Below are 21,436 nucleotides of genomic sequence, written 5' to 3'. Positions count from 1 at the left end.
TGATTGACACTTGGTAACTTTGATTGTAACTAGGATGTGGAGTTAATGTGTAAAGTCCAGGCAGCTTCTTTCTTATCTCAGTAATGTATTTACAGCTGACATCATGTTTTTCCTTTCTGATGATAACTCTTTGTTTTTGAAATTAATGAAAGTGATCCTTAGCAGGAGTACTTCAAACCCAAAATGCCAGGATTCTCAGTTCTAGGAGGAATGTTAGTATCACTTTTTTCTCAGGGTCTCTTATAGTTGGTTCTTTTTTCCAAGTGTTGCTTTCTGGTTRTCAAGAATAACCCTATTTTACATTTGTTTAGATGTGAACAACTGGAAGTGTTGAAGTCATCCCCTTCCTGTCAGTTGCACATCATGCTGAGTGACTGCAGCCAGCTGAGTGCTTGTGTTTTGTGTTTGGCCGTCTGCTTTCTCTTCTGAAATTATAACAAAAGGAAAGATTCCTTATCTAACAGAGTTATGGTGCAGAACWTCCCTTTTTGTTATTAATTCTGAAATGTAAACCCACTGAGCATAAGCAATCTGATCTACAGAGGTGTTAGCAAATTTGTATCTGTTAATGGGCATACAAGGATCTTTAATGGGTTGTCACTTGAACTGTGTTGAGGCCAGTGCAGGTATAAAGCAGAATCTTCCTGGTGCTGTGCAACGTCCACCTTTGAGAGTGACTTCAGAAGTGCTCCTGTTCCTCTCAGCTGCTACARCCTTGTCATGGATGGGGTTCCAACTTACTTAGGCTGTACTTGGAAGCGATTTGTTTTATGGAGGTTTCATTTGCACTTTGTGTTGGTGCATTTCCCAGATGAGTATGTGTAGTTCAGGCTTCAAAAAGATAAAGATTTATGGGACCTAACATGCGACAGGAGAATTGGTAACTTACTTTTAAATCAAAACTTTTCTTGTGAATTTTTGGGCCAGTCAGAGAACAGAGTGGGGTGTTAATTTTCATGSACCAGTAGATCAGATCCTACTGTGTCCCCAGTATTTAAAAACTATTTGAATGTCACTGAAAAAGCTGTAAAACAAAATGTGATTCTGTTAGTTCCAGATAAGTTACAATGAATTATTGACTAAACCACTGGAAAGCAGGCATCTTAGCTACATAATATTTAAAGGTAATATTTGGGGAATTAGATGCCTTTAAGCAGATTGATGCCATGCTGTTTTACKGAGAAACTAACCTGGCAAACTGTGGCTCCCACTGGTGCCGTTTAAAGGTATTCAATCTGTGGTTTCCATGTGATTATGTATGTGAAAGCGGGGTCCAGTAACTCAGATCCCTGAAGCTGTGGACATAATATAAGCAATACCTCTTCAGATATTCAGCCTTTTGAGCTTGTAGGAATGAGTACAAACGCACTGGATGGAAATGTGGATCATGCCTATCGGGCTCTATGGAAAAAACTGTGAAGTTCCATAGTTTCTAGTGCAGCTTTTACTTGACAAATTGCTCTTAATGACTATGAAAATTTGCCCTCCTCTCCCCATCCCTGCAGCCTGCCTGGGAATTAAAGTGATCTGAGTTCTTCACAACCCTGTAGAAAAGAAATTATTATTAAGAGCTGACCTTTGCAGTGTGAACACATTCCTGTCTGGTCGATCCTGTGCATTTGTTTAAAAGTAAGTTTTTAGTCTGAGAAGGGGAGACTGCACATCTGAAACCAGACCCTGMAAGGGCTTAACATCAGCAAAACACTTGAGGCTTTTGTACTTTCATAGACAGGGCTTTCTGCTGGAGGCAGAGTGGTGTTTCAGAAGTTCACTTTACCCTTCCCATGTGTCCTTGTTGCTGTATKGGAAGACTGCACTGTGACTAACTCCAATAAGAGCCTGATGTGATTAGCAGTTGAACTTAATGAAGGTGATTGATGTGCAGCCCACCTCTTCTACTTAATTCCTTGTAGTTGTCATTGTGTGCTACTTTGTCAGTTCATTATGAGCCTTTAAGACTTGGGGTATGTATTCCTTTACTTACTCAACTGACTTGTTGTCACTAATTGATATTTATGTAAAACATTGATTAGTCTTTTCCATTAAAAAAGAGTTGCAACCAGAGTGTGTGTTATGTCTCATTTGCAAGATGGTTAACAAAAGCTGCTGTGGCACCTTGCCAGTTTGCCTCTGGAAGCTGCTGCCCTCGTGCTTCCATCCTGATTGGATTCATGTGCTTTAGTTCATTTCACCACTGCCTGGAGCTGCACTGAGCTTCCAAACAGGGWGCTCTGGGACCAGGCCCACCCCTACACACCTCATGGGAAACTCCAGTCAGGCACCATTTTGCAGTGTCAGCCACGGGACACACAGCCGGTGTGTCTCAGTCACCTGGGCTTTACTCAGCTGTTGGAAGAAATACCGACTTGGACAGAATGACCCATTTGCTTCTTCCCACCCTTGAATACGTCAAGAGGATTTATGGATTTTAGTAGCATTTGGTCCTGTCATGACTGAACAACATCTGTGGTCTGGCTGTGCAATTGGAAGTGAGTTCTTCTCTGTCTTRCTGGTGTTTGAACATCAGCATCCCTGTGTGATTGGTTCCTCCTCTGAGGATTTTCYGTTATTTGAACTCCAGCCTGCATTGTTCAATAAGAGAATATTTACAGCTGGGCCTGGCAGCCTTTAAACCACAATACCTTAGAATTTCATGTGGGGATATGCATGCACACACACACAGACATACACACACACTTTTTTTTTAAAGTGGACTGTAAATTCTATTGTTAGTAGTCACATGCAGAACTCTTGAATGTGTATCCTGAGTGTTTAGCTTTCAAAGAGAGGGACAAAATACTTTTTAATTATCCCAAGATAACAAGGACAGGTAGCCAGAACAGAGAATGCTATTCTCGGGTTCTCAAAGGGCTGGAGAACTTTTTTTTGAACAAGCTGAGATACCAGATTGATGCCTTGTACTGAGGAATGCTTCCTTTCCTCCCACTTCTTTCTGAACAGTGTGGCCACAGGTTCCTGGGGCACCAGCCCCCTTCACTTGTCCTCAGACCAGCTGTGGAGTGAGTGGACAGCTGTTCCCACAGAGCAGGGRGAGAGGGGGCAGACAGAAGGGGATCTACCCAGGAGGAACACACAGCAGGTATTAATAATGCTGGGAAAGTACCAAAAAGGGTTGGGGTACCTTCTGGTGTCCCTGCACTGGCTGGCATTTAACAGCACAGACCAATRCTCACAGACAGTACACACAGCTCCACTTAAAACATACCGGTTTCCTATCTAGAATTTATTAAGCAAAGGGGTAATCTTCTGTTAAAGCATACAAAAGGATTTWTCTCCTCCTTTTGAAGTTCCAGATTAGATCCCAGGACACAGACTGAATACTGGATCATTGTGCTGTCCTAACATACCTTTGCCTTTGGTTTTCAGAAGCTGGTTCTGCTTCAGGGTGCCTGGAGATGTCTACCTTAAGTAGTGATTTTTCAACAAATTCAACTGTAWGAGAAGTCACTTGCTGACAGGGAATGGTGCAAATGGATTTGCCTTTCTGTTCCAAAGACTAAGCAAAACTGGCTTCACAAGACTCAAAAYCCTTTCACTACACTTGTTGTCTCAGCTCCCTCATTTGGTGCTGCAGCATGCAAAGCTGCCTTGGATCTATCAGCAAAGATACTGACTGGCCCCAAAACCCTGCTCTTTAAGACAGCCAAGGTCTCCCATGCTCACATTTATGARGAATAAATGGGAGGGCTCTAACTCGAGCCAAATTCTGCTTTCAACTTGATTTTACATACTTCTATTCCTAGTGAACCTGGAGATAGTTTTGCTGCTTCACAATTTGAAGCAGCAACTCTATGCTGATTGCCAGTAAACTGAACACTGTGACTACATTCTCTGTATTGTATCATACAATTCACCTCCCTCACCGCTGCCTCTTGCTGGTTGTGTTTCATACTCAAGCTATAGATCACTCCACATACAAACAGATTATGAACCAAACTCCGAACAGCTGTAACACAGATGTTTCAGAGAAATGCTCTCAGTTCTGCCCTTGAAATGAGCAATTCCACAACATCTGAGGACACTGCAGACCAGATAACATGTCAAGGTTGTTCAAGAGTCAGCCTAGCCTTAAGGTTTGTGCTAACTATAAACCTGAAAAGGCTTGTTTCTTTGTTATCTCCAGTGCACCTGAAGGAGGAAATACATTTGTTAATCTTCAATTTAGATTAAAGTTTTCCAGCTTCAATTAGGGCAAACAGTTCCTGGGTCACGTTTCAGTCCTGCAAGTGTCTAGAAAACTTGCATGCTAGAAAGGCCAGCTCTCACACCACAACAGTAACATGCAGAGCACTAAACACTGAAATATAAGGCTTAACAAAAACCAGCTTTGACCAAAGGGGTAAGAAAAGGCCTGTTTTCTTCATGCTACTTTAAGCACTGGCATAAAGCATCTAATTTGACCTGKTATCCAAGCAAAGCTAATTGAATTCAGCTGCGAGGGCTTGTTAGTTGGAGCGTTTGCTCTATAAAAAGCYGGTGTCAGTAATTATTTCCTCCTGAGGAGGGTTCTTAGCAAAGCTGWATTTCTTCTTGGGGGAAGGTAAGTGCTACCACCTTCCCTTTACTGTTTTTTGTTGTTTTTACTTTATTGGGTGCAGTGTAATTCTCAAGAGCTGAAACTCAAAAGTAGCAGAAACTCAGAAGTAAATTTGGTATGCATTAAGTTGTCTCCTGACCAGCAGGTTTCCTGGTTTTCCCTTGCTCTGCTTTCTCTGTCCTCAGACCTCTTTAATAATTCAGTTGTTTAATTATTTAAATATGGAAGGAATGAGTTGTTGTACAGTAACTCTAATTACTGAACTAATTCCCAACTTACTGTTTAATTTCTCTGCAAATGATGCTTGGTACATGGTCTAATTTCAACACAGGAGAAAGTGTGGCTTCATCATAGTCTTCATTCTGCCTATAACCTACAAATGGTACCTCAGGCAAAAAGTTTCTTTCTAATTTTAAGTCCTGTAACAGATAATTACTGGAGTCTTTATACTTTTTGTTTTCTAATTGTATTCTGAGATATTGGAGCACCCAAGTGTTTCAATAATCCACTGGCAGTTGTTCTGCAACAGCACCTGTATTTCATCCATAAACAACCAGCTCCTTCTTTATTAGAGTAAATAAGGAAGTGAAGTCAAGGCCTGGTATGCCTTACCATAATCACCCATAAGAGATGATCAACCTGCTTGTCCACCTCCCCTCACCCACCAACCCCCCCAGAATTTCACCACATTGGCTCTTTAAAATGATTCCCTAAAYAGGTCACTGGATGTAGCACACTTTTGTCTTATCAATAGCAGGAAGAGCAAAGGATAGAAATGGTATTGAGTAAGTACCACCCTTTTTATTCTGATGATGTCCCTTTTGATAGCTTGCCTTGTGCTGTCAGAATAGCAAGCCCTGCCCTGTGCCATGTTACTGGGGCTGTGCTGCCAGGCTGGCCACGTGAGGCACTGGGACTCCAGGGAGTGCTCTATGGACACAGACTTTAGCAGGCACCCCAACAAACCTGGCAGCGAGCAGGAGCAGCTATGGGGGTCCAGCATGCCTGGCAGCTCTGGCCAGGGCTGCCTGGGGAGCGTGGCAGGGAGACTATCTTGGTGGCCACTCTGTTCACTTGCCAGTCCAACAAATATTGTTGCCTCTCCAGCAACTGGCTAGCACGGAGGGAAGGGCTAGTCCAGCTACACCGTGTCAAGAAGTTCCTCCCAGCACAGCTTCCATCAGTTTCACACTAATTGTAAATAAAAGAGCAAGGGGCACCAGATAGATCTCACAACTGATTTGATTGGTGACTAAGCAAGCATGTCCTCTGCCCTGCTCACAGGGACTGCCGGGCTAGGGAGCCCTTCATGTGCTCCCAGTTGTTGTACAGGGCGTAGAGGCCGGTCAGTGTCAGACCTGCGATGCCACCTCGTGCCATCCCACGCACTCCACCTGGAAAACAAAACACATTACAGCTCATTAGTGTTACACTGGAGGAAATGGTCAGTAAACAGCATCTTTTCAAGAAGCTGTTTAAATCCAGAGGTGTCTTAATGAACAGTCCTTTTTTGAGTAACCCTCCACAAAGGGTCCCTGTGCTTTTTCTACCTTCCTCTTAAACCTGCTGCCAGGCTCATGGTTGGTCATTCCTGACCCTGACACTAATTCTGCTGGGATGACTTCATCTCAAACTATGTTAGCACTACTGCCTCAGGTAACCATTACAGGGCACTGGAAGCCAAGRTGGCTTTTCCCAAGTCCTACTTACTCTATTCCATCTGTCCTTAATATGATTGYTTTTACAGTTAGATATGTTCTCCTCCCACTAGAAGAACAACTCCAATAAAGTTTRCAAATGAAGTTTTCAGTTATGGTAACTAGTTCTGTGCAGAAGGAGAAAGGGCAGGAGAGGAATAGGTGAACAAAACAGCAGCTGATATGAACATGACATTAGGCTCCAGGGATTCATTAAGGCCTTMATGAGAACCTATCATTGCTTTTGTGTCTTTGGAATTTTAAAACTTTTGATAAAAAATTAACTGGCAAGAATTTACTAGGATGTACATTGAACAGCTTTCTTTATTCTTACTTGTCTTAATACTCAAAATGGTCACCTTGCAATGGCAAAAATTGAGTCACACAGGTGATTAAAGTTTKAAGGTGCTGGTGAGCACAGAAGTGTAAGGCAGAAATATAGGGCAAGTTTGGCTACTGCCTGCAGGCAGTGCACCTGGCTGGAGCTGAGTGTCAGGTGGCATCCCACCTCCATCCCATCCATGTGAGGGCTGGGGTGTACAGGGGTACATGTAAAGACTTCTGTTGCTTTTACTAAACAGCAAAATGCTGTGCCTCRGTAGAGCTCCCATAATTCACTCTAAATGCACAGAACACCTGGGAGTATGACCCTCAATGCTAGGAAAACTTCAGTGAGTTTGATTCTGTAATGTTTATCATTGCAGTTAAACCAGGCCAGATAATGTGTACAGTGTATAGAACAAGGCCAGCTTCTGCTGACAGCAAGACAAAAAAACCTTGCTTTATTGGAGAAACTGGCAGTGCAATTCAGGTTCCTCAAACTTGAAAACGAATGCAACTCAGTAATTACAAAGAGATTTTTTTTTCCATTATGGGTCATAAAGTTGTCTCACAGAATTGCTTTTAAGCTTTTAGTGAGGCAAGAYACTGTTGGTATCAGCTGGACTGAGACTGTTACCTGTGCTGCAAGGTTGAATGGGTTTCATTGCAGTTGTTGAACCTCCCCACATTGCCCAGGCATGCAAGGAAACAAAGAAACTGCAGAACTGGGACTTGGTACTAGAAGCCATGTCTAGCCACAGTCTCTAGAAATTTCATTGCCAAACTAGTGGTGACAACTGGAGAGTTTTTTAGGGGATAAGACTGAGTTCACTGCTGTAACTGTTGAGAATTCAACAGCTCTTAGGAAAACCCTACTGAATATGCTCTGCATGCCTAAATCAGCATTTAGGAAAGCAAATGTACTTCTGTGTTTGCTAATTGATCCTGAATTTGTTACACAAAAAGCTTTTCATATGAAGGGCTTGCAGCTGGGTACACAAAACTAACCGTGTGCAAGCAGTGTCTGGCAAAAAGCCACAGATGAAATTTAAAGGACACTCTGTGCAAAACGAGTATTTGAGATAATCTGTAAAAATACTGACTCCTTGTTCCTGCTGGGGTAAATTAATACAACATTAGAGGCCAATTTTCTGCTGTACATATCAGGAATCAAGAGATCACAGCAGAAACTCCCAAAAGGGGCTCATGACCACTGGGAGTGCAAGCAAATGTGGAACAGCTCCACAGAAAGAATGCGATGCAGTACAGAGCTATGACTATCCCTGTAGGCTCTTCCCTCAGACCCCAGGCTCAATTCCTCTCCCTTCCCCTWAAAATATTGTTCTTCCTATGCAAGAACAGGCAGCTGAAGGCAGATCTGAAGCCTGGCTCCAGATTCTGTGAAGTCAGSATTGTAAAAGGAAGGTATCATCTTTAATCTGAATCACTGAGCTTCTTTCTAGCACCCATGTGGATTTATGTGCTGCTTCTAAGACAATGAACATTGGTGTTCTCATGTGCTGAGCCAGCCASGTAAGGATGGCAGCTCTGAACCCATGGACAAAGGGTCAGCCAGAGGGCCTAAAGCCATCTGAAGGCTTGCAGATGACTTAGGGACATTGCTGGAGATGTTTCATGAACAGGGACTAAACTTGTGCACTTGGTATAGGTGCATGACTGAAGAGAAAATATCCAAGAAAATATGAAGTGTTTGTTTGCCAGGTTCTCTATAGTATGCTTCTGCATACYATAAATGTCTCTTTTTGCAGCAGCAGAAGTTGCTCCTGGTTTCTCAATTACCCACAGTAATTCCAACATAAGGGAAARAAAACTTTCCTTTCCCTAGCTGGTCAGATTTGCATTTGAGTAAGCATGTCCAGGTCTGTGGCAGACTTCAAACAGTAAGGCACTTCAGAACACAGCCCAGTTGCTGGGCAGAAAATGTTAGGCCCTCTGGGAAAATTAACTTGTTAGCAAAAAATAACCCCAACAAATTCTCCACTCCCATCCAAGCTGTGTTTGCATGATAGAACACGTTCCCACCCCTCCTCTGCAATCACYCTCTGCAAGCCTTTGATACCAGGTCTGCCCTGACAAACCCTGCTGAAACAGGGCGGTAAGTCCCTAATCTTGCATGTCCCAGTAAGATAAAGGTTCCAGCTGACAGACACTTCTGGAAGCAGGTACTTTGAGATCAGGCACCTTGCACAATACTTGAGAACTTCTGTGGATTTCTGAAGATAGACCTGATGCTCTCTAAATGGGAAATTGGTTCTCTGGCTTTAGCTGCTGCACCCGTTCAACACCAAATACTGTCCCTCCTCTGTGCCTTTTGAGTAGGTTCCAGCACACACTGTGCCATGACACAGCTCAGCATTCCAGTGCCCTGTGCCATGACACACAGCATTCCAACAGCACAGCTCTGCATTTCATCATGGCAGAAGCCACTCCTGACACCGAACTGCACTTGTACCAGAAGGGAAAACCATGAGGGCAAAATCTTCCATTTAGRACCTGACCTGATTATTTTCTGTCTTCCAATCTCTGTCAGATACTCTGAATGAAAAAAGCATATCTTCCTTCTGGGCTTTCAGGAACAAAAATACTTTAAAATGGTTTAAAGGGGTCACTTCTCAAATGTACAAGGCAATCTCAGTTTTTCTCCAAATTCAAGCTCAGTAACCAGACCATCTGAACCATCAAGCAGTCATTTGTTTGAACATCTGTGGGTGGTCTGATGTCATTTTCTAATGACATTTTTGGAAACACACCATTTTATGTACCAAATATGTAACATCTACTGTTTCAAAGGCACAAGATGCTGTACCTAAGATCGGGTTCCTACAGTGCAAAAGTAAACTAAGGAGTTTCGTTTGTCTAAAGCGTTACTTTGCTTTTGTTCCTGTTACCTCTAACCTCAAGAAAGGAAAATAATTATCCAAGAAAAAGAWCATCTACAACCTGTGTAACCCTCAGATAAGAGGTAAAGGTTAGTTAGCTGTTTTGCTTACTAAGTCTGTTAAGAATTCCAGTGAGAAATTAATGGTTGTCACACTGGGTCAGGCCAAAAGTCCCACCTAGTRTCTTTTCCTGAGTAATCAATCCTGCATGCTTGAGGAATGTAGGAGCCTCAGCCAGCTGTACTTTGTGACAAGTGGATCTACGTGCATTCTCATGGTGGGAGGGTATAACAGTGACAGTGCACAGTGATAATCATTTTTGTTTGGGTTTTTTTCTGTTACTTCCAATGACTAACACGATTATGAGAAAACAAAGATGGCTGGTTTAGAAAAGATGCTCAAAATGCATGCAAGGAGGTTAAACATTTGTTCAATGTGTTTRTGCTTTGTAACATTTATCAGAAAACATCTGGCATAACAGATATTAATTTCTGCCCTTGCTTAAAATTGAAGAGTAAAGAATAGTATCTTACTAAATGGAAAAGCCATCTTTGTGGACTTAGGATATCAGACCCCCTTTTAGCAAAACTCGAACTGAGTGAGTTGTTGTAAAATTTCTATTGCATACACCACTGGCAGAGGAACACAAAGGGTTTTATTTTAACTGTTACCCAAACTGAATGTTCTGGGTAGAAATTAAGTGATGAGCTCAAAAAGTTGCTCCCATAAGGTTGTAAGATGGGTAGAACAAATTAATAGGTACTCTTATTGCTGCATTTGGGCTAAAATCTAGTCAGTAATTGTGGCAATTAATTTAAATTGAAATAAATGTGAAAGCTGGAGATCACTTTGGTCAGATGAATCAAGAAGCAGATGTTTCAAAATTCCTCCCATCAGTTTTCCACCCRCACTCAATGCAGGGGCTGTTAACCTAAGCCATGCAGCAATGCTGAGAAGGAGCCCAGCTGCTTTTAATGGGGATTTAACTGCTTCAGTGCCTTCGATGGGGAACTTCCAGTGATTGAAGGCACTGCCAATGAACACAGGGAGAGGGTTGAACTGCCACAGTCCTCAATTGCAGAGTTTTCAATCCCCTCTTATCTTCTCCCACACAAGCTGTGTCAAGTAGCTTTGCACGAAACTGCTCACAATCAATGGCTTAGAACGTGCTCATTCTGTTTGACTGCTGGCATTTCGGTAATGATTAACRCTTTTACAAGGACAAATTGTGAAAACTGGGACCAGTTTGGGGCAACCAATCTCAGCCCTCACAAAGTCTTCCCATTATTTTTTTCCATCCACTCATCAAATGCTAATCGTTTGTTTCAGATATTCAATCTAGGCTCTGCAGAGTACACAAGAAGGCTTTTCAGTGCAGCAGGGCTGCTGATGTGATTCTTCCATCAGTGCTGTGCTTAGACATGTAGTTATAATGAAATACCTGCCATACATTGTCCAGTTTCTTCTTAARTATGTTCCTGATCTCTTTACAAAGCAGGAATGATGGAAGTGGGAAATGTGAGCATTTGAACAGCACCCCCTGCAAYTTTGTATCCACCCTTTGTGGATTATAGAACAGCCTTGATTTGCAATGGCACATTTGTGTGAGCTTCCAGCTGACACTAAAGTAGGGAGATTCATAACTAAGAGTCCTTGACAGCTTCTAAATTTTTCCTTTTCTTAAAGCCAACACAACACAACATGTTGCATTCCATGTAACATAGGAAATTATTGCAGTCTTGATATGTCACAAATGTGGACTGATCTTYTGCATGGTTTAAATACAGTTTAGATATTCAAGGTTTTAAGGTAAAAATATGTATTGATGCAAGGTAATGGCAAAACTTGCAAGTTTTACCATACAGAATAAGAAAGGGTTTTTTGGTATAAGGTSACAGGAGAGGCAGCAGTTTCTCTGCACTATGGTCCATGTGAACRACACACACTTGAAATACAATACTGTAATGAATAGAGATTTACTGCCTTCATTTGCCTTGATCAGGGCTACTATTAGYTCTGTAGATCTTCTGATACAAAACAAAAAGTCCCACTGTGTTCTGGTAAGAAAAACTGTAGCAGTGTCAGATGACTGTGCATGTGATTGAAGTAGTTCTCTGTGGTTGCACTGTGCCAAAAAAAGATTACACAGAATGCCAGCTCTATACTTTTGAAAGGTAAGGGGGATGCTTCTGCTGGAGTGTAAGGTGATAGTTCTCCTTATTAATACACTGCTACAGAAAACACTAGGCTTCTACATGCTACCCTTTCTAGCTGTTCTCGGTAATCTGTCATATCACTCATGAAATCCCAAGGAAGTAATGGAGTATAGGAGAGCCATGTGCCTGTAAAGTTAAGTCTCATATTTATGAAGGCTGCTCAAGCCAATTATTTGTGGCTTCAGGTAGTCTAAACAATCAGGAAAAGAGAATTACTCAAACTGTTTTRCCCCATATGCAAAGATGGCCTTCAGGAATGCTTAAGACAAAAATACATAGGTTAATTCTTGCATTATCTCCTCTATAAAATGCAGGTGACTCATACAACCAAACATTTACTGAGTTACTTAAAACACATGACTTTCTTCCATGTGGTAATGTCTGTCTGTGGTACCCAGCAATCCTCTAAAAAAGATGATACCTCCAATTGTTAAACTTGGAACATGTGTTGATAGGCCTTTTGCTGATGAAGCTCAGACCCTCTCTCCTACAAACAATTCCGTTTGCATCAGCAAAATCACCATAAATCCATGCTGGTATTAATTCAACTGGATTTTTTTTTTTTAGGGCAAGTTTTCTGTAAGTAGCYTTAGTTGTAAGAAAAACATTGTGGGTTAGGGTACATTGAGCTAATAGCCATTTTTACACTGTCAATTTTCAGAGCAGAACAGTATTTAGTAAAAGTAAYGACAATCCTAACAAGTAGGACAGTGCACAAAAAAAGTAAAAGGAGAAATATTTTGCTACTCTACCAGTGCTTTTATATAGCATTCCTGTCAAGGTTCCAGCAGCTATGGTGTTCAGGTCATCTTCTGCACCTCGTGTTTTTTCAATGATGACTCCAAATGCGCTGTAAAGTAGAGCTGAGAGGAGAAAAAAGATTAAAAAAACCTTCCATTGTYTGAGGCCCAAAGCTTAGAATCCAGGTTTGGGGTAGCTATTTAGACTATGTTTCTGAAGCACAGATTTTCTGCTTATTTAAAGGGAATCCTCTGCAAAATCTCTTCTTTGGTGTTTCTTTTCCAGACCTCTTTATAGCTATTTCTTCCTTCTTGAGCTATAATTTGGTTATAAAGTAGCATTCTTCATGCCAATATGGGATGTAAAGCACTGACTAAAGTTTAGGCCTATTTTGCTAAATTGACTTTGTTTAAAAGACTTTTGAGGGTTTAAATTAGTACTGCCAATTTCACACTGTCTTTTGTGGATGGGATGAAACTAAACCGAACACTTTCAAGGTAGCAGAGATAATTGCTGTCCACTGTGTGACAGTGATGAAATGTGAGTTAAGTACAGCATTCATATCATATCAGCAAGAGCTGGAGTACAATGGGCTATGTTTCTTTTGAAAAAGCCTATTAGAATGCTTGGGATTTGACATTTACAGCTGTTTCTCCTCTGCTTGAGGATGAAATCTTTATCCCCAAAGGGCCTTTTGCTTTGGGATAACTTTAAGGACTGTCCTGGAAAGGACTAGAAAGAATAAGCATGGGCTTTTTAGTATGGATGTATTTATCATTTATGCATTTTGATGAAGGGAAAAGCCCCCCATCCTCACCCCTCATGATATGCTCATATTTCATGCTGGTAAGGAACAGTGCAGTGTGTCATCATTTTAAAGTCATAAAGACAATGCCATTTAATTTGTTCTTTGCCTTCCAATAATTTAAAATCTTTTCTTKGCTAAAAGACAGTAAATCCTTCATAAACAACCATAACAATGTAAATGAGTTGAACAGCACCATCATTCTCCAATCAGGACAGGCAAGGGTATTTTAGCTTGTCTTAGCAGCAAGTAGATTAATACTGAGGGAAGGAAAAGCTGAATTTAACACAATTTTTARAAATAGTTCAACACAGATGTTGCCTCTGTTCAGCAACCGAATGACTAGAACTGTCAGTAGTGACAAAGAACCTCTGAGGTACATAAATGCTGCACAAGTCCAGTAAGATAAAAAAATTATTCAGATCCTTGAAAAGAATTTCTCTGGTAGCTGGGACAGACAGAGCTCTACCAGAACCCCAAATATAAAGTTCTGCTTAACTCTGTGATTTTGGAGGCCATATYTTGTAAGAAAAATAACAATTTGTTACTGGAATGCACAAACATTTTCTTGAGTAATCTTTCTTCAAACACAGCTGAAAAAACCTGTTAATGTGTCACTTAAACTGAAACCTTGAACTGCAGTGTGCCTGTGTCTCATTTCTCAGACGTGTTTTCATTAGATTTGGAACAAAAAAAAAGAAAAATCCAAACAAAAAATGGCATAATAAAACCCACTTGGCAATAWACATTTCTTATGGAAAAAGTGCCACTCTTGCTGTAGTTCAGAATTCTGTCTCTAACCATGCCCTCTATATTATGCCTCAAAAGCTAATGCCTGAGTTTAATGGCAGCTAATCTGCTCTTCAGAAATAAGACTGAAATAAACTGTCATAAATGCAACCTAGCCTATGCTTTGATGCATTTCTGAAAAGGTAAAAAAATACATGTAGACTGGGTTATAATGTGTTTAATATTTAAATCTCTGATTTAAATATTGCTAACTCCTATTACAACTTTGTAGGACAATGAGTTCCATCATTATTTTTCTTCAAAATAGTTTCATCAGTTYTTAATTTCTTCTTTCAAAGTAACTGTGTCAGTTTTCATTTTTTAAGATTGTGGAAGACTAGGGGGAGGACAAAAATTTGTAATCYCTAGGGCATTAGTTATTTCACTGACTTTTATGAAATAATCTTCTTTTTCTGAGGCAACTGACATGATTTTGTTTCATAACTCCCTCCCCACCCAAACCTCAGTTTACAGAAGTTTTTCTCATAAATCATGATAATTTTCTTTTCTCTTTTTTTCTAACCCTCATTAGTTATAAGCAACATTTAGGTTTAGAGTGGGTGGTATCATTTAATTTTTCTAGCTAATGTACCAYCATTAAAGGATAAATCTTTCTAGTSACTATCACATTTCTTCTTCAAGCATTTTGTTGACTCTAACAGGAAACAAACATCACGCAGTTGATCACATGACCAAAGAGTCTTGATGTAGGTTATTAAAGAAATATTTATATTATATTTCAGAAATATATTTTTTTACTTTATTAACAAGTAAACATTAACTATAATTTCTAGTTAGTTCCAGTACAGCTCGAGTTTGTTTGTAAAATAGTAAACAATTTGGGTTGTAATAGTAAATAAAAATAGTAAATGAATAGTAAACAAATTGGGTTAATTAAAGGCTTTAGGTTCCTTATACTGCAGATCCAATTCTAGCCTTTAATTTCCTTTTTGATGTCTATTGAAATGCCCTCATGTCCCAAAGAAAAAAAACCTGCACTTTTACCTGATGGATTTAATAATGAAAGTTTAGAGAATAYTCTTGTTCAGATAATACACAAATTAACTTTCTCAACAATTACATCTTTAAATTGCTTTCCCTATAAAGGAATGACTTTACTTACCCAGTGATCCCAGAGTGTTAGCCCATAATGCTCCTTGCCTTGTCACCATATTTAGAATTCTATAAAGGAGTTAAAAAAGTATAAAAACCTTTAGCACTCTATTTACATCAAGGCAGTGTTTTTGATAGTAGGGCTTGTTTGTTTACACTATATGTTTGGTTAATAAAACTGCAATARTTAACTAAAAGCTCTTGAAAGCAAATATTCAGTCCTATCATGTCTTAAGAAAAACTTCCTCTCTTTTCAAAGCAAACTTGACTGTTGCCAAGACTCAAATATCTTCCCTTCAAATGACTTCCAACTTGAGTTCTCCTTCCTTATGTGGTAACTACACACAACTCCTGGAATTGACCTGTATGTAGACTTAACGGGGTAAAAGGTCTCCAAGAAAGCCTCAATTCTCCTCTACAAGGACCACATGTCAGGGAATGTGGGGATGCCTRAGCATATGGAATGGGTAATAAAAATGTCTGGGCTGCAGCAAATCAGGAAGAAAAGAGGCAGTCCCTTCAATCCCATTTGTYCACTCAGCTTTCAGCAAAGGCCAAGAGGTGTGTCTGTATGTGRGGTCTGCATGTAGGCTTCCAGACTAGCACTAAAGAGGGAAAGAAAATCTTTAGTGCGCTCTCAGAGAAGCACAATGMCACTTCTTTTTGGCACCAGCTGTCTCCAGAACGGTGACAACAGCAGCCAGAAGAAATGACTGGTCTTTATCTCCCAGCAGTGTAACACTATCACAGGCATAGTATTGCTCTGGACAGCTGACTACCACTGGCACTGAGTTCATAGTTTATTGTGTGTGACACTTTCATTGCTTTATATTCCTTCTGATTTGATTTTCTGCTATTTTTACCTTTTTTCATAGTTTTCATTAGGTCACAGGTCATTACTGATTATGGTTAGGCAATGAACTAAACAATAATGGAAAACCTCATTTTGAAACATGAGAAAAGAAGTCCAAGAGTCTACAGTATTGACAATTTCTCCTTAAATACAATCCCCAGCCTCACTTTTTAACTACATTAACTCTGAATTGATGAGAAAATTAGTTTTAATAACCATGACATACTGTGAGATATTTGATGACAGGGGAATAACAGCAAAATTCAAATTCATTAAAAAAATCTGGGTACATTAAGGATAAATTTTTGAAGAAATTTATCTAGGCAAGTCTGTTCTCTGTATCTGATAAASAAAACACAGAACTCAGTGCACTGTTGGAAGGTGATGACCTTCAGCAGGCCTTTCCCTTGCAGGGCCAAGATAAGAGCAGYGTGTGCACTGACTGCCACCTCCTGGGCTTGACCTGCCAAAGTTTGTGCTTAACACCATGGTTTTGTTCAACTCTGCTCATTCCAACCACATAAAATACAATTCTGTTCATCTAGAATGTTATGAAAGAGTTGTAATTGTAGTGGTGACCATTTTGATAAAGAAGGGAATGAATACAGAAACTATTAAAAACCATAAATATATAAACTATACCAGGAAATATTAAATTTCTCCTCTAAAATTCCCTTGTTCCAAAATATTCTGRGAGTGAAAATCGTTTTCCCCCAGTTATTCTGCTCCTTTGGTTTCCTATTTCTCTTTCACTTAGGTTTTTCTATAGCTATGTCYACACCACCATTATTTTAAGAAGAGGCATCCTGTTTCAAACAGATGTTTCTGTGCTCTTTCAAACAATCAGGTAARGTGAGAATATGGCAATGTCATGAGTGTTCATGGATGCCACAATCCAGATCAGCTTCCTCCATGCAATGCCTGCTCAGCAGCATGCACCAATGTCATCCCTAATGCAAATCCAGGCAGGCCCAGCTCCTGCATTTTAATCCTTTCCTGGTTTTGAAAAGCTTGGGAAAGGAGACTCGCCTTCAGATAAATTATAGTAAAAAATAGCTCAAAGCAAACATTGCTRCTTGTGGGAATATTTCAACATATAGAACCACTGTTTTGACTTTGAAGTAGATTTTTAGTAAACATCAAAGTAGTAATTAAACATCAAAGTAGCAATTAATTCTCAAATATTTAAGGAAAGTCAAAGGATGCACCAATTGTGACTAAATGAAAAGCAGAAAGGTTGAACTGAACACCATTATAACTAAAAACATGTCATTACTTAGTGAAAACAAATATTGACTCCCTTTTGTCACCACTAGAGAAAAAAACCCCAAAACATTTATTTTTCCAGTATATTTAGATCTAATCTTGTTTAAGCTGGAAGAAACAACTCTCACTAAGAAGTACAGGGGCTTTTTTAGATGAAACACTTACTGTACATTTCTAGGTTTTGACCATGCCATATTCTGTGTCTCCTTCAAGCCAAGTCTCAAACCATTCAGTGCACCAAATGCTGCCCCTGTTGGAATAATATCAGTTATTACTTTTTGAGAAGAAGAAGAACAAAAAAACCCACAAACAATATAAGAWGCATATACTGAGAATAGAATTCAGTCTTTACTTATGACTAGAACAGACAATGCCTTGCAGAAAAAGACATTTGCAATCTCATCAGTTGCTGTGTGCATAGTTGTTACCTGGACAGGTGAGAAAAGTGAAAACCACAACCACCTACCTGTCATGCAACATCCTCCAATGGTAAAAAAGGCCAACTCAAATCTGCCTCGAGTTTTGTTGGCTCCTGTGGGCAAGATAAACTCATCTGTATCCTGAGGGAAAACAAAAACAAACACTTTGGTATTTTCCAAATATGTAGGCAATATTATTTTTTTTCCCTCTAATCCATGCAATAAACTAAAGATGGATATGAGTATTTCTGGAAAATTCTTGCCTACAGTAGCACAGAGATGGAATAAACTATGTGTATACTTTATTAAGCATGAAAAAGAACTGTAAAAGGATAAATTGACTGAAAGCTTTTTTTTTTTTTTCCCTAGCTGTGTCCTAACTTTTTATAAATTACACCAGACAGCCATGGAACTCATACTGTGTGGGTTGTTGTTTGTTTTTGTTTTTAATGACTATTTGCTTAATTATTTATTGGATCTTGCAGCAGGCAAAACAAGCATTCCAAAAATCTTCCTGTTGTCTGATTACACAGCACTGTTTTCTCWGAGCAACCCAATCTGATACAATAATGCATTAAGGTTTCCCATTTCTCTGATACTAAATAAAAATTGTCTTTATACCAAAAGTATTTCCTTGCACTGAAATAAGTGACCTATTTTGAGGATGTGAAAAAAAGCAATACACTCAAAACTGGTGACAATCAGGCATGAACTATGGTAGGTTAATTTTTCACTTGTCCATCTTTCCCCCACAGGCTTGCAGTCTTGTAAATCAGTGGTCTAAAAAGTTAGAGAAATGGCCTAGAGAAACTGGCATATGTATAGAGAAAAGGTGTGSTAAGGCATTTCATCAATATGAGACACTGAAGATGCCTGTTGTTGATAAGGTGCTAAAGCAGCAGATCCCTTTTAAGCTTCTGTGCTTTTCAGTCACAGTATTATCCACCCCCTACTTAACTGATATGTGACTCCAACAGCTGTAGGCTCGAGGAAATGCATTCCAAGGGGTTTTACTGGCCCACACTTGACAATAAATGTGAATGGCAATATGGAAAAAATAGCTTCTAAAACACTGTATCAACAAAATGTACCTATAATATGGTTTCTATCTTCCTTGTAAGTAGATAGGTGAAGAAATTCGCTATTTGTACTAGTTAGTTTCTAACAGTTTTCACTACTGTCCCAAAAGTCAAGATGAAGCAATTCTTGTCCATGTAACACCTAAGTTTCCAGAGACAACCTAAAAAGCCCTCTCTCTAGGCTTCTGCCAAAGGCTGACAAGCTAATTTACAACAGGTACCTGCTACAGGCAACAAAGCATTGCAGAAAACACCYAGTTCTGTGCCTGCTTTCATGGACTGACAACAGTGGCATTTAAAGTAATGAGTACCATTTTACCACTTGTTATTATGGCAAGACCAGAACCAAAAGGTRAGATTCTCAACAGTAAGGCTGACTTTCCTGCTGCATTCTGTAAGCAAACAGATAGTAGCAAACACCAGGAGACCCTCACCTCTCGACATGCACCTTTACAGAAACTCCAAATTTAAAGGCTAATAATTTAATATTAGCTATGTCTTTTCCCCTCACTATTTAGAATCCTAGGAACCTGTGGAGACTGTTTAGTGCAATCTCCACTGTTAAAAGTTAGTGCTGGGCACTCACAGCCATTCCCAGGTCTTGTGCTTCTCTAAGGAAGATTAACTCACAGTTTGTGTGGGCAACTTGTCCAGGTAAAAAAAATAATTCTCACATTTAAATGGAATTCCCTTTTGTTTCAATGCACTTTCCTTTTACTTCAATACTAGAACTAAACATGAAGAGCTACAAGTGTTACAACACAGACTATAGTGTTACACCAACAAGTATTTTTAGAACTGCATCATGAGACTAATGCCAACACCTTTTTAATTAAAGCAAACTTCTCATATCTAAAATTTCTTAGGATACACACACTTTGTTCCAAAATCTCTGCTATACCATTTTAAACACCAACACGTTCTCAGACAAACTGCACTAACTAAACAAGAGCACTTTAAAAAAATGCTTTTGGGAAGTCTAAATATTCTTGCTGACCACTCATCAACAGCAGCCACAGCAGTGAACCCAGTTCCAGCAGAAGCACATCAGCTGTTTTCCATCCTTAAGGGAATGTTACATTGTAATCTGGCCTACAAAAGCTTCTAGACTCCAGAACTGCATGCAGTGCTTCAGTTACAAAACAGTGAGGCAGTGTACCATGAAACAAGGCACATACAAGTGTTGACCGTCAGTGCCAATTCTACAAAATTTAATGTTCTTAAATACTATGAGCCATGTATATAGAAAAATATTCACTAAATAAAATCATTGATATGCATCCTAATTGGATTAAACATTTTCAGATACAGTTAATATTTATGAAAAGGAAAACATTACTTGATTTCTTTTTTTTTTCCTTTATGATGGCCTCATTTTATATTAACTAATGTTAAGCTGTGCAAGTGTGACAGCTACATTCTTCTGTAAAATAAAATGGAAAGTTCTACTTCACGGTGGTCTCCCTTCAGCTGGGTAAAGCCATAAAGAGTGGTGTGAGATTTGCTGCTGCTGCTGTGATGGCAAAGACTGTTATCAGCTGATACAATAATGCATTAAGGTGTTTGGCTGAACACCTCAGAAAACTCATCCATGAAAAAAGGGGAGAGATTGTGGCTGCTCTTACTGGTTGAAGGGGCTCAGTAGAAGCTGTGAGCAGTGCCAGAAATTGTGTGAGGTGGTAGTGGGCTGTCTGCCTCAAGGCAGAGAGGGAGATCTCTTTTCAAAAGCAGCAGGCTCGTATCCACACAACAGCCCTACCTATTCCCTGCATTMTCACTGGTCATTTTCTTCTAGATGTCATGAAACTGTAAACTTTTATTAGGGGCAATACTGAAAGAATTGTTYCTCTCCACTGTTCTTCAGTTCAAGACTTCACTATACAGTCCCCAGCAGTGAAGGAGTTTCGAGGTGCTCACTTACGGTCATATAAACACCGGAATCGAGTTCAACACGATAAAAACAAGCCATCTTCTCACCTGTACTAGATACTTGGGGTCCAAGTTTAAATAGGGCGACAAAGGGCTCATCCCAGTTACTGAAAGGAAAAGAAATAGMACGCTTTAACACGAGCTTCCGTAGAAACAATTCACATCCTGTAAGGCAAAAAGGGGCAGATCTCGTGCGGGGCAGAAGGGAAAATTCTGCCGTGAAGTTGCCCAAGTCCTTAACAGGCGGCACCGGACGATAACTCCCGCTGTCCAGGAGGCGGAACGGGAGGTGAACACCATGTCGGGCCGGGCTSATGTTCACCGCCGGCATGAGGTGAACACCATGTCGCTGTGACCAGCGCCCAGCGCGGCACGCGGTCCCGCCGAGGCCTGACCCCTCCGSCCCCACCCGCAGCCAGCGCCGGGGGTCGGGATCGGCTCCCCGCGGCCGGGCGGTRACGGAGCACCACCACCTCAGGCCCGCACTGATTCCCGAATCGGCACCGCCGCCGCTCTCGGCCCCGGCCGCCCGGCCCTGCAGCGGCCGGTGCGCGGACACTGCCCCCCGGGGCGGCTCCGCCGGCCACCCCGATACTCACGCGGCACTCCGGCCAGGTCGGCGTGCGAGTAGCCGAGCCCGCCGGCGCCGAAGAGGCCGCCGAGCCCGGTGCCCTTGGAGTTCCCGCCGCCCTCCATGGCGGCCCCGCGCCCGCCGGCCTCGCCACCGCCAACGACTGCCGCAAAGCGCCG

At 40.7% G+C, this 21,436-nt stretch overlaps 2 protein-coding genes and 1 non-coding gene across 6 annotated transcripts in view; 1 reads left to right on the top strand and 2 right to left on the bottom strand.

Moving 5' to 3' along the window:
- The window catches only part of NCOA4 (nuclear receptor coactivator 4), a 12,300-nt gene extending 10,236 nt beyond the window's left edge, over positions 1–2,064 (top strand). For all 4 annotated transcript variants that reach the window (XM_057371390.1, XM_057371391.1, XM_057371389.1 and 1 more), the window contains one exon: positions 312–2,064. In XM_057371390.1, coding sequence (XP_057227373.1) covers positions 312–317 — 6 coding nt within the window. In that variant the 3' untranslated portion in view covers positions 318–2,064. The remainder of the gene's footprint in view (positions 1–311) is intronic.
- On the bottom strand, positions 498–21,436 carry TIMM23B (translocase of inner mitochondrial membrane 23 homolog B). Its single transcript, XM_057371393.1, has 7 exons — positions 21,286–21,436; positions 20,735–20,793; positions 17,726–17,819; positions 17,425–17,509; positions 15,151–15,209; positions 12,445–12,555; positions 498–5,952 (listed from the first exon to the last, which is right to left on the bottom strand). Exons 1-7 carry the CDS (start codon positions 21,380–21,382, stop codon positions 5,837–5,839), a joined length of 621 nt encoding a protein of 206 aa, XP_057227376.1. The 5' UTR covers positions 21,383–21,436; the 3' UTR covers positions 498–5,836.
- LOC130576630 (small nucleolar RNA SNORA74) lies at positions 15,724–15,926 on the bottom strand. Its single transcript, XR_008965683.1, has one exon. It is a non-coding gene; the product is annotated as a small nucleolar RNA SNORA74 (small nucleolar RNA).

Source organism: Malurus melanocephalus, unplaced genomic scaffold (assembly GCF_030028575.1).
Source record: "Malurus melanocephalus ecotype Western Australia unplaced genomic scaffold, MMel_1.1 scaffold_146, whole genome shotgun sequence".
In the NCBI taxonomy this organism is placed as follows: domain Eukaryota; kingdom Metazoa; phylum Chordata; class Aves; order Passeriformes; family Maluridae; genus Malurus; species Malurus melanocephalus.
This window is presented reverse-complemented; position numbering and strand designations above follow the sequence as displayed.

Excerpts from the sequence above, each read along its gene's own strand:
- TIMM23B (XM_057371393.1), bottom strand. The coding sequence starts at position 21,382 with ATGGAGGGCGGCGGGAACTCCAAGGGCACCGGGCTCGGCGGCCTCTTC. Across the intron at positions 17,510-17,725 it reads TGGAGGATGTTGCATGACAG|GGGCAGCATTTGGTGCACTG; the intron begins GTAGGTGGTTGT and ends TTATTCCAACAG. Across the intron at positions 15,210-17,424 it reads TCAAAACCTAGAAATGTACA|AATTCTAAATATGGTGACAA; the intron begins GTAAGTGTTTCA and ends ACTCCTTTATAG.